We start from the raw sequence: 13,655 nt of genomic DNA on the forward strand, positions 1-13,655 counted from the left end.
ATATGCCACTTTCAGGTCTCCTCACACTGCTGGTGGGTTCCATTTTGTCATAGGGTGCTGGCAGATTACGGGCCTCCCATTGCTGCTGCCAGGCCCGTAATCTGCCATGCGCCCCCGTACCGCCTCCTCATGCTGCTGCCAGGTCCAGAGTGTCTCATGGGTCCCTGTACGGCCTCCCATTTCTGCTGTCTCCATCGCCACACTCTGCCATGTGCCACTTTCAGGTCTCCTCACACTGCTGGTGGGTTCCATTTTGTCATAGGGTGCTGGCAGATTACGGGCCTCCCATTGCTGCTGCCAGGCCCGTAATCTGCCATGGGCCCCCGTACCGCCTCCTCATGCTGCTGCCAGGTCCAGAGTGTCTCATGGGTCCCTGTACGGCCTCCCATTGCTGCTGTCTCCATCGCCACACTCTGCCATGTGCCACTTTCAGGTCTCCTCACACTGCTGGTGGGTTCCATTTTGTCATAGGGTGCTGGCAGATTACGGGCCTCCCATTGCTGCTGCCAGGCCCGTAATCTGCCATGGGCCCCCGTACCGCCTCCTCATGCTGCTGCCAGGTCCAGAGTGTCTCATGGGTCCCTGTACGGCCTCCCATTGCTGCTGTCTCCATCGCCACACTCTGCCATGTGCCACTTTCAGGTCTCCTCACACTGCTGGTGGGTTCCATTTTTGTCATAGGGTGCTGTATGGCCTCCCATTGCTGCTGCCTCTACCGCCACACTGTGGCTCCACACTCTGGTTTTGGCCCCGTGACTGCCCAAATGAGTGAAGTGTGCGGTGATTCTAAGATCGACGGCACTCATCTGCATGTCATACTGACTGACAGTATTATTTCTCTTCCCCAGCAGACTCCAAGGGCATTTAAATTAAAGGTACAGTGTTCTGCACTAATATAAAGGCTCTCTGAAGCCTAGAAACCCTTTTTATAAGTTAAATTTGCAGCGAATATATTCGCATCGAATCGAATTTATTCCTCGAATTCGCCGAATCAGCCGAATCGAATTTTTGAATACTTCGCTCATCTCTACTTATAACATTTTAGCTGAGAAGACACTTTGGGATGTTTTACTACATTAGGCATCCAGTGCTAATTTCAGTCTCTAGCAGTTCAGAAGCCAATACATCTACACTACTAAGGCAGCTAAACGAATGCTTCTTTCTGCACAGAGCGGGATCTGTGCCTAGTGACAATCCTGATATCTGAATTCATTCTTTCTATACAAGAAACTTCAAAGTTCAGTTTTTCTGAAAAGCCTCCATAATGGGGCCTTCCTCCCACCCCAGGTCCCGTGGCAGACACATGAGCTGCTATGGCTATTGTTACACCACTGAGTCAATAGGAATGGATTTTTATTGAACAGAAGCAAAATGCTTGGCAATTATTTTTTAGTATGGATGTGGTTGCTCACTGTACAGTTCTGTGAAATGCACCAAAAACCATTCCATGCTTAGCAATACCTTGAAATTCCAACTACCTTTTGACAAACCTCTGTTAATTAACAATTAAATAGTGATATGTTTTTTCTCTGCGCGTGATGTCTGTTTTCAGAATTTGTCTGTATTATTTTAATGTTAGTCATTTATTTTTATTTGAATAACAGATGGGGAGAGCGCTTCTGGACCAATAGCACACACAAAAAAAAAAAAATCAATATAAGACAAAAGATATATTAAGAAGAGCCGCTATCTCACCCCTGTAGACAGAGTATAGGTAGCAAAAAACAAAAAAGAAGAAATATTGTTTTATGGACACAAATGTTTGCACTTATTATTTATTTATATAAGTTATGGACACTTATTCACATATTTTTGATTGAATTTTCAGTGATTTATGTGACACATTTATTTATATTATCTGGCATATGAGTCATTCACAATATGTATTTTTTATGTTTACTTGTTCAGAGATATATTAATTTGAACAGCGTTGCTCTTTTTTATTATTTTTATTTACCCTTTCTTGCCCACTATATGCTACTCATTTTTGTTTGTGTGACAGAACCGTATGAATACATTTTTGTTCCTTAGCTGTTAAAAAAACTCAGGAACAGGAAGAGCGGCCCACATTACACCAGAGACTCCAGTTCCCTACAGACACAGGCGTATTTGACATGAAAAAGTAATGGAGATGTGTAAAATAAAACTTAGAAGTTATTATTAGCTTGTATTAGCCTATGTATTCTGCAGTAACCGAATGTCAGTTCTGAGGGGGTAAAGTTGTTTTTTCAGCATTCTGCAGATTTGTTATTCCCAGATTGGTTCTGGAGTCCAAAGGCTTCAAAGAGTCTTGAGTGGGATGAAGCCTATATCCCTGTGGTCAAGTTTTACCAGTAACCAGTAGGAGGTGTATGTGCAGGTGCACACACCCTTTATATTAAAAGGCCTGAGAAAAGTGTGGTGCTCTACCCTCCGAAGGTGTCCATGAGGCTGCAAGGGAGCAGCTAGAGTTATGCATGTCTGCACAGTCCAGATGAAGTCTGTGAGGGAACAGACAGAGGCCCACAACAGAGGCCTTAAGCCTGAGGGCCAAAGCAACAGAGAGTTGTGAGAGGTGCAGAGGTTGCATGTAAGCATAGGGTTATGTGAGTCTGAGGGACCATACCAGAGGCCTAAGCTCAAGGCCTTAGCAGTGGTGCTATGAAAGCAAGCCAAGAAGCTTAAGAACATTTTTTTTTGTATTTTAAAAGTGATGATCCTTGTGAGGGCAATCATTTGTGCTGTGGAACGTTACCTTTTATTTTTTTCAAATAAAAGCTGGCCAGCAAGCCCTAAAAGTATCACCTGGCTGGAATGAACTTTCTGGGAAACACTGCACCTTAGCAATACACTACATTTGAGCAATAGTTGAAAACCATGCAAGAGAAAGGGACACCCATGAACAGCTCCATCATAGTAAACAAACTAAACCTGCAATGCAGGAAGGCTTTTTAAAGCAAGCCCAGAGCATACAAAAACCCAAAGCAGCTGCTTATACAAGCCATGAACTAAACTCTAGTCAGCTCCTAACTTATAGGATGCCCCCTAATGGGTTCCCCAAAACAGGCAAGCAGCACTTGTACCTTTTTGGCACATTTCAGCTTTCAACAGGCTCCCACAGAAGAGACAGCAACAGAGAGAGTGAAAATGAGAGAGTCATGAGAATCAGCTACCTCACTGCATATATATATATATATATATATATATATATATACACTGCTCAAACAAATTAAAGAAACACAGTCTCAAGAGGATGGAGGAGATTCCAAGAGACAGGAAGTTACTCTAGAAGACCTTAACAGGGCCATAGAAGGTCCTTAATTCATCAGCAGGATGGGTATCTGCTCCTTTGTGCAAGGAGGAACAGGATGAGCACTGCCAAAGCCCTACAAAATGACCCCCAGCAGGCCACTGGTGTGAATGTCTCTGACCAAACAATCAGAAACAGACTTCATGAGGGTGGCATGAGGGCTCGACATCCTCTAGTGGGCCCTGTGCTCATTGCCCGGCACCATAGAGTTCAATTGGCATTTGCCATTGAACACCAGAATTTCTAGGTCCACCACAGGCACCCTGTGCTTTTCACAGATGAGAACAGGTTCACCCTGAGCACACGTGACAGACATGAAAGGGTCTGGAGAAGCCATGGAGAATGTTATGCTGCCTGTAACATTGTTCAGCATGACCATTTTGATGGTGGGTCAGTAATGGTCTGGGGAGGCATATGCATGGAGTGACGCATGGACCTCTACAGGCTAGACAATGGCACCCTGACTGCCATTAGGTATCAGGATTAAATCCTTGAACCCATTGTCAGACCATATACTGGTGCAGAGGGTCCTGGGTTCCTCCTGGTGCATGACAATGCCCAGCCTCATGTTGCGAGAGTATGCAGGCAGTTCCTGGAGGATGAAGGAATTGATACCATTGAATGTTCCCCATGCTTTCTTGACCTAAATCCAATAAAACACCTCTGGGATATCATGTTTTATTCCATCTGATGCCACCAGGTTGCACCTCAGACTGTTCAGGAGCTCAGTGATGCCCTGGTCCAGATATGGGAGGAAATACCCCAGGACACCATCCATCGTCTCAGTAGGAGCATGCCCCAATGTTGTCAGGCATGCATACAAACATGCAAAAAAAGGGGGGGGTTGTGAAAAGAAATTCACAGAGAAAGTGGCTACATTATGAACAGAATGTGATACTCAGAAAAATTTCCAAAAATTATGCTTTATTACATATACAAATTTGACATTTGGGCAATCGCCCTGGTTTACCATCACCTCAGTATGAGACAATACACACAGACCTAAAACCATTTAAAATGACACCAAAACCGGTCTAAGCACATGTGCAACAAAGACAGTGACTACTAGAGTCTAAAGTCTTTGTAGCACTGGCGCATAGGTGAACACTTCCCACAGGAGGTGTATGCAAAAATTATACCATAGGTATACCATATAACATGTTGTAAATATGTAGACATATGCCACTACCAAAATGGTTATATCCCAAGCAGGGAGTTTCAAAAAATTATACTATAGATATAAAATATCACATGTATGCAATGCAGCAAGCACAGTATGCGTCAAAAAGAGAGGCATGCCTCTAGGCCTATATGAGACAAAAAATGAATGTCATATATAAAATGCAGTACATTCCTATGCCGGCACATATGGTTGAGGCCCATTCATCTGTAATATAAGCGACTGTTTCCTAGGGCTCTTAAATGAGAATAAGCCCCATTTGTTACCAAGGCCTCTCTGGCCTTGCATGGCAGTACTTATGAAGGACATCTTTTCCTCTCCTATTATCCATTGCGCAGGTGGTGAGTGGAATGTTACAGGACACTAGTTATATGGTCCTAGGTGATCGATATGACCTATACATCTCATATAGAGTGAAAGCTCCTCCAGTGACTTTCCACATATTGTCTGTTTCACTACAGGATGGGGACATCATGGTGCCTTTCATAGGAAACAGGATATATCACGTGTATCTCAACAGGCAGAAGATCTATTGGGATTTGTCTTGTTTTCCTTACAGAAAGTGGTGTGTAGTCCACATACAGTGGTGAAGAAACCATTTCAAGCAGTGCTCTGCTATTTGCATCTATCCTTCCATCCTGGTAACAAATGGGGCTTATTCTCATTTAAGAGCCCTAGGAAACAGTCGCTTATATTACAGATGAATGGGCCTCAACCATATGTGCCGGCATAGGAATGTACTGCATTTTATATATGACATTCATTTTTTGTCTCATATAGGCCTAGAGGCATGCCTCTCTTTTTGACGCATACTGTGCTTGCTGCACTGCATACATGTGATATTTTATATCTATAGTATAATTTTTTGAAACTCCCTGCTTGGGATATAACCATTTTGGTAGTGGCATATGTCTACATATTTACAACATGTTATATGGTATACCTATGGTATAATTTTTGCATACACCTCCTGTGGGAAGTGTTCACCTATGCGCCAGTGCTACAAAGACTTTAGACTCTAGTAGTCACTGTCTTTGTTGCACATGTACTTAGACCGGTTTTGGTGTCACTTTAAATGGTTTTAGGTCTGTGTGTATTGTCTCATACTGAGGTGATGGTAAACCAGGGCGATTGCCCAAATGTCAAATTTGTATATGTAATAAAGCATAATTTTTGGAAATTTTTCTGAGTATCACATTCTGTTCATAATGTAGCCACTTTCTCTGTGAATTTCTTTTCACAACCCCCCCCCTTTTTTTGCATGTCTTCTTTGGCTACTGAATGGAGGCCATCTACTGGGTGATATGGTAATTTATTTTACAACCTCTAAATAACTATCTTTAACTAATGCATACAAACATGCCTGACATCATTGGGGCAGTACCAGTTTCAGTTGCTGCAATGAAATTTCAGCAAAATGGACTAGCCTGCTTCATCATTGTTTCACTTTGATTTTTGGGATGTCTTTGAATTCAGTACTCTGTAGGTTGATAATTTTCATTTCCATCAAACGATGGGGCATCCTTTCGTTCCTAACACATTACCCAGTCCATATCAGTGTAGATATCCAGCATAATATTTTTCCCCGTTGAGATCTGATGTGTTTTCAAAGTGTTCCTTTATTTTTTTGAGCAGTGTATATGCAATATATATATTTGAAGGGCTGTGGATAGCTGAGAATTATAATGAGATCTGGCTACCAGGTAGGATGCAGACCTAGGCATGGGGGCTTTATTCTACCTTTTTTAGGATTCTAAGAACAAAAATGTGTTTTTCCTCAGTATGTCATATGGCAAAACATGTCAAACAGCTCTTTCACTATAATCATAGAAATCTTTTATAATTTCAAGCATATTTTCAGGACTAGGTTATCTTTTCTCCCCTCACAGTTCCTAAAACAACATAAAATCATAGCCTAGTAGTATATTTGGTAGCAAGTTCTTAACCACACCCATGATATGCTTTACAGTTTCATTGAAAACACTGCAGTTATGGAGTTTTAGCATCACCATATTTGGTCTGATCCAAGCTTGGAAGGGTCCACCAGACTGGCATGGATCAATGTGACAAGGCACCCAGAGTCTAACAATGCCTCCTTCTGATATCTTGCTATTGAAGTAGGACATATTTGCCATCCAGTCTACTAGGTGTGCCTCTCCAGGTTACATTCCATAGACTGATGTAATATGGGGCAATTATGTGCAAAATGTTCTGTGCTCACAAATTACATTTGGATATATGAAATGTGTTTATCTTGCAACAGGTTCTTGAGCGCTTCTCCTTGATTTCGGGTCTCTGTATCAATTCGGATAAGACTGTCGCGCTTAATATTACTTTGGCCTCAGATTTGGTTTTGCGCCTATAGTCCCACTTCCCTTATAAATGGGCTTCTTCTTCTCTTGAATATCTAGGCATCCGCTTGACCCCCACCTATGACTCACTGTTTGCTGCAAACTACTATCCACTGCTTTGCTCTGTGTCCTCTCTTATGCATTCTTGGCAATTTCCGCACCTGTCATGGATTGGACGTATTAATTCAGTAAAAATTACCTTCTTGCCTTTGTTTTCACCTGGTGATCTGGTCCATAAATCTGTTGTTTTTCAACGAGACAAGCTGCCCTGAAGATGTAGCAGTTAGAGGGTAAAGACAAACCATTTATCACTAACAGGGTTTCTTACAATAGTCAGCTTTTATGCTTTTATGTAAAACTTTTATCCCAAAAGGAACAAAACTGTTTGCTGTAACTGCCTGTCCAAAGGTGTTTCTGTTGTTGTCCCAAAACAGAATTAGGTACTCTAATACATTGGTATCGGCTAGATCACTAGGTTGAAACAGAAAGAAAAAAGCTTAAAAAAGAAAACTAATGCAGCCACCATGTCTAAAGATTAGTAAACTGCAACATATTAATTTTTCAGTTTTGGGTTTGCAACCACTTTAAGAATCTGTTTACCTTTTTTATTAAAAAAAAAGAAAAAAAGAAAAAAAAGAAGCAGTCTTATCTGATGTTTTCCTCTTTTTAGGGGATACAGCCTGAAAGGAAGATTGCAGAGATAATCCTTTGTATCAGTTTGTCACCCAGCTAGGTGCACCAGCGCATTGAAACACATGGGATATATAGGATTGTTATTTTCTATTACTTTACCAAAAAGTGCCTTAAAATGCCCCCTGAATAATATAGTAAAACTAACCTGCTGGTTCGAAATTAACAGTAACAACAGATGGTAAATACCAACATTACAGATGAGTTGAATGTACCTGAGTTCGGTTCTGGGTGAGTTCAGCCAGCTTTTCCTACAACATTGTTCACAAGTTCAGATGCTAAATACAAACCCTTTTGAAGTCAATGAGAGACAAACTTTAAAAAAACAGAAATGGCAATTTTCTAGGCCAAAAGTCAAATATAGGAGCTGATTACTGCCTTTGGGAACATGTACCTAAACAAAAAAAAAATTAATAAATAACCACTTTCTGCACAGGCCAATTCTAACATTTCTCACATACATGATAAAATCTGCATTTTGTTTGTTTGTTTTTTTGCTATAAAATTACTTACATGATGGGGCCATTCAGGGGCAGACTGACAACTCATGGGGCAATAGGGGATCATGGGGCCCCTGTGTCCTTGCCCACACTCAAAACACACCCAAAAAAGCCTATAAAGGTACCAGGGGCATTTCATGGGGCCCCCTACTGACCCTGGGCCCTCGGGCAGTGTCCGAGTGCTGGAATGATCAGTCCGCCCCTGGGGCCATTATTTGTATTTTAATTGAGCTTTCAGATTCTGATAAGGCTCCCACCTGCATACCCCTACAATTACTAGGCCAGGGTTTTGGGGAAGAGGCCATTGTCTTCACCAACATGGGGGCAAGGTCTTTTTGCAGTGGATGTCTGGTTTGGTTGAGGATGGAAGGCACATGTTTGCAGCACCTCCTTTCCTGACCAGCCAGCTCAGATAAGTGGATTCTGGTAGGTTCTTTTGTTATTTTTTTGCACAGGTTTCCCCTAAAATCCATACCAGACCCCAAAGGTCTATAACAGAGCTGAAATGTTTAATTTAAATTTTGGAGGGGAGCCAACATTTATTTTTTTTACTTCACACCTGTTAGGCTGGGAATCCCGGCAGAATACGGCATGGTCTGAGAGGGGATATGTCACTGGTTATTATGACACCAGTGGCTGCTGGATTCAGTAAAACTGCTGCTAAATGTTTCACTTTTCGCTGCATCCAGTGGTTTAACTGAACAACCTTTTGTGGAACGTGGAAAAAAGAAAAATTCAGCACATGGTGCTCAACCCTAATCAAAATGTTAAAAGTTAGTAGCAATATTGACAAAAAACAAGAATGCTCATCTACAATCATGACAATATCTACCAACATATTTCAAAGTATTACAACACACTTATCAACAAACTTGTCTTCTTCCAAGACCTTGATTTACTTTCAGTGTCATCATGTCTACAATAATACATATATACTGTACATGCATGTGAAATAAGCAAAATGCAAAAATGTGCCAAAAGGCTTATCATTACTCTGCTCATCTTTTTGTTACGATAAATATTGAGTCTTGGTTTGGGATCAGTGAATGTATCTTCTGCAATTTAATTGGAATAAAACTACTGTAAAAATGTGCTATTCAGCTCAAAGGCTGGATAAAAAATAGAACAATTCCAAACAAGACCCTACAGGGAGTAGATACATTTATGTAATGCTAATAAGTTGAGCAGAGAATATGCATCTTTAATCTTCATAGGAAAATCAGAGGCTAAGCCTTCAGCAAGCTTTATGTTGGTATTATCACATTTTAAATTGCAAACAAGGTGGTGAAAATACTATCAAATACTGCATGCCGTACAACTGTACTGAAGACATTGATAGTTTTGCTTGGCAGCGCTATATAGCATATATAATAAAATAAAACGGACATTCTTGTGTAGCTGGTAAATAAGGCATGCATGATAATAAAGAAGTGATAACACAAACATAATTTACTTGCTTGCCAACCATATACATTATGGGTAATGAAACAGAACTGCAAAGGAGATATGTAAGCATAGTAACTATGAAACAGAAATGAAGGAACACTAAAATAGAGTCTAAAAGGTTATCTAAAAAAAGTCATAATTCTTTTCATAGGGTCTTTTTAGCTTTTGATTGGGGGGGGGGGGGTAAAACCATATCAGGTTTTATTGCTGTCTCTGTCCTCACTGGGAAAAATTACCCTCTTTATATGCTCTTGTGATGACTGCCACTGGGATTAAAGTTAAGGTGAATCCAAAATGTATAGCTTTCACCAAAACATGAATATTTTCAATGAGGAAATGACAGTGACAGTTCAAGAGGGGCTGTTGTCTAAGAGGAAGTGAAATCTCCTGGAAATGGGACAAAAATAACTTAACAACAGTTTTAACTATTCCCTGCTCTATCCAAAATAAAAAAAGATTTGGCATTTAGAGGCACTTTAACTTTGATAATATTTTATCTAGAATTTCCTGGTTTTTTAAAACAATTTTATCTGTACTCATACTTGCATTTCTTTCAAAACTAACATTTGGAACATAGTGGTGTATTTATGACCAGTAGTGGTGGCTTTAGAGTCTCTTGTTTTGGACTCTACAATTTCTTAAAACCAGCTGCCAGCCATATTTCCTCTGATCATGCATGTTCTGATATACAGTATATATATATACGGTGTATATATATATATATATATATATATATATATATATATAAATATATATATATATATATATATAAAAAATCAAACAGGATATGGTAGCATTTGTATAGCAGTTATTCTTCTTGAATGGACTGGCTCTTTAAAGGTGAATGGCTTTGTATGCCAGGAGTTTCCATTCATCTCTGACACTTCAGTTCCAGACCATTTGAGCTGCAGGGTGTAACACTTATTCTGTGCATTAGTCTCCACAGACAGTATATAACATTTTTATGAATTTCAACTGATATGATTTATTTCTTATTTGCAGGTTCTGGCCTTAATGATGGACAGTGGCATGAAGTAAGATTTACAGCTGAGGAGAATTCTGCCATGTTAACTATTGATGGGGATGAAGCATCATCTGTAAAAACAAATAGTCCGCTTCAGTTCCGCACTGGAAGTCAATATTTTTTTGGAGGTGAGATAGTAATTACCTTTTTACTTTATTTGCTTGATTGGTTATTTGCAGACTGCAATGTGTTTGACGTATGTGGCTATCTCAAAGGAAATGCATAATATTTTCAACATTCTTTTTAGACAAACATGTAAAAGAGATCAGTTTAGTGCAAAAACTCTTATTTATATTCATAATTTTAAAAAATATGTTCCTGCTTATAGTTTGATATCACGTTTGTACATGGGGACAGGCATGTTTTTTTCATTATATTTGAGACCAGGTGGACTTTTTACCAGCCCTCAATCTTCCTAGTTTAGATTAAGACAAAATTCCCTGGATACCCCCATTATGTTGGAGCTTCCTCCCTCCCAAGGTGATTGTATGGATTATCTCCAAATTGGGCAGGGATCATGCTTATTCAGGCTTCTACAGACCTATTTCTTTTTATCACCATCAACATAAAGATCCTAGTTAAAGTCCTGGCCAATCTGCTCCTGAAATGTATAACAAATTAATTAAACCAGATCAGTCTAAATTTATACCAAATAGATCCACACCTATTAACATTAGACACTAAGTAAGTTTATAGCAAAAAAAATGCTTTGGTACATGATCCCAAGGGCAGTGATAAGCCTCTATATTTGACATCCCCTTGGCTTTAGTCTAGAAAATTGCCAATGCTGTTTTTATAACATTTGTCTCCCACTGACTTCAATGGGGTTTGGATTTAGCATCTGAGCTTACAACCTTGTAAGTAAAGCTGGGTGAACCCACCCAGAAACAAACGTAGGTATGTTCAGCTCATCATGATTTTTACCCCCAACATTAGTCACTTGTATCCGAACCTGCAGATTCCATGTAATTGTAAGGGTGATAGAATTTTTCTCTCCCTTGACACCACCCGGAATTTTTACAGCATCAAATGGAACTACCTATGGGCTGCACTGGAGAGAACTGACCAGGAACCCAAATATACAGGATTTTAAAAAACATTTCTACTTCTACCAGAAATCCAAACACCTCATGAATTGGCTTCCTGTTGGAAACCCTCTGATTGGGCAGGATTGCTCAGCTGGAATGCCCCTTGACAGCCCTGCTTTTTGCCATGGAAATAGAACCATCACCAAACCAAAATGATACATTTCTTTTTCTGGTGATATGGTGAACTCTTTGAAATGCCCGATACAGTTAATATTACAATTTGTTAGATTTTCAAATTGGAGTATTAATAGGGGTAAATCAATCTTGCTTGCGTGGATTCCACACCAAAGTATGTTCTGAACTGTGCACAACCCATCAAAATCACTCACACTATTTAATACCTATGTATAGTGATATCTAATGAACCACAAAACATTTTATCCCTAAATCGGAAGCCTCTTTTATCTAAAAGAGTCCACTATCAATTTTGATTGCAGGTAGGGAGAACATACCTAAAACGATTTGGATGCCTTAAATACTTTGCCTCTTGCACTATTCATCGATTTGGATCCCAAAAAAAAATGGTTAGGATTAAGAATCCATGTTGTGAAAACTTATTTGGAAAATAATTATATCCAACAAATAAATATTTTGCATGTACATATTATAGCTAAAGTGTTACTAAACCCACTTGAATACCTCGTTTCTACTGTCTTGGTACTCCAGAGCCTCAAAAAATGCAATAGGTAGTCAGGAAATTAGATGCATAATTTATGTCCCTAGAAAACCTGAAGGTGGTCCTTGGATATTGGGCCTTTCTATATAGCTAGGCTGTTAAAAAGTCTCACATAAGTGGTATCACCATACTCCAGAAGGGTAGCAGAATTTGTTTTGGGGTGTAGTTCTAAGTATGTCTATGCTGTGTGTCAAAAATATCTTCTTAATTGACAATTTTGTGAAAAGAAATACATTATTTAATTTCCTTCTGTGTTTTCTAACAACTTGTTGCAAAAAATGAAGTTTTTAAATGACTTATCATGCCTGTTAGAGAATACCCTGTGGTGTATGCTGTCCAAAATGTGCTAATTTTATGGGTGTATTCACTGTTCTAGTGCTCCAGGGACTCCAAAAATATGATAAGTAGTCAGGAAACTAGATGTGCACTGTATACCCCTAGAAAGCCTGAATGGGCTCTGTGGATTTTGGGTCCCTATATGTGTAAGCTGTGGAAAAGTCTTATGCATGTGGTATCCCCAAACTCTGGAAGAGTAGCAGATAGTATTTTGAGGTGTAATTCAAAATATGCCTTTGATGTGTTTTACAAGTGTCTTAATAATTGACAACTATGGGTAAAAAAAAATAATTTTCATTTTCTTTTTGTATTTTCCAAAAACATGTTGCTAAAAATGAAATTTTCAAAACACTCACTATGCCTGCCATAAAATACTTTGGGGTGTTTTATTTCCAAATGTGGCAAATTTATTGGTCTTTCTCCTGTCCTGGCTCCTCAGGTGCTTAAGAAATATGGTAGGTAGTCAGGAAATTAGACATGAAATATAGGCTGTGAAAAACTCTCACATATGTGGGATCCCCATACAGAGATTCAAGAAATGAGATAGACAGTCAGTACCAGGGGTGGACTGACAGCTCATGGGGCCCCCGGGCAATAGGGGATCATGGGGCCCCTGTGTCCTTGCTCAAACTCAAAAAAGCCTTTGAAAAAGGTACCAGGAGCATCTCATGGGGCCCCCTACTGACCCTGGGCCCTCAGGCATTGCCCAAGTTTCCAAATGGTCAGTCCGCCCCTGGTCAGTACATTAGGATTGATCAATTTTCAAATATGTTTTATATATACTGTTGTTTATAGACTCTATAACTTCACACAGACTAAATAATATACACGGCTTTGTTTTTTTTTCATCAAAGACATTTATAAAGAAAGATTATTTATGTGCACAGTTTTATAAGCTAAGAAAAATGTGCTTTCCAAAATAACAAAAGCTACTGCAGTAAGGGGTAGACACAAAAAATCTACCCAGGTACTTGGCAGACTCACTGTAACCAATTTACTTAAACCTGCTGATTATTCAAAAGATCAGGCTTTAATGATGGCAATAATCAGAACTACATTAACAAAAAAAGATATT

General features: G+C 39.6%; 1 protein-coding gene across 1 annotated transcript in view; it reads left to right on the plus strand.

Moving 5' to 3' along the window:
• CNTNAP2 (contactin associated protein 2) overlaps positions 1 to 13,655 on the plus strand; it is a 2,186,758-nt gene that overhangs the window by 1,204,887 nt on the left and 968,216 nt on the right. Inside the window, exon 9 of the mRNA XM_089687345.1 lies at positions 10,459 to 10,608. Coding sequence (XP_089543471.1) covers positions 10,459 to 10,608 — 150 coding nt within the window. The remainder of the gene's footprint in view (positions 1 to 10,458; positions 10,609 to 13,655) is intronic.

The sequence above is a fragment of the Staurois parvus genome, unplaced genomic scaffold, assembly GCF_062004578.1.
Source record: "Staurois parvus isolate SC_StPar_1 unplaced genomic scaffold, SC_StPar_1.0 ptg000020l, whole genome shotgun sequence".
Classification (NCBI taxonomy): Eukaryota; Metazoa; Chordata; class Amphibia; order Anura; family Ranidae; genus Staurois; species Staurois parvus.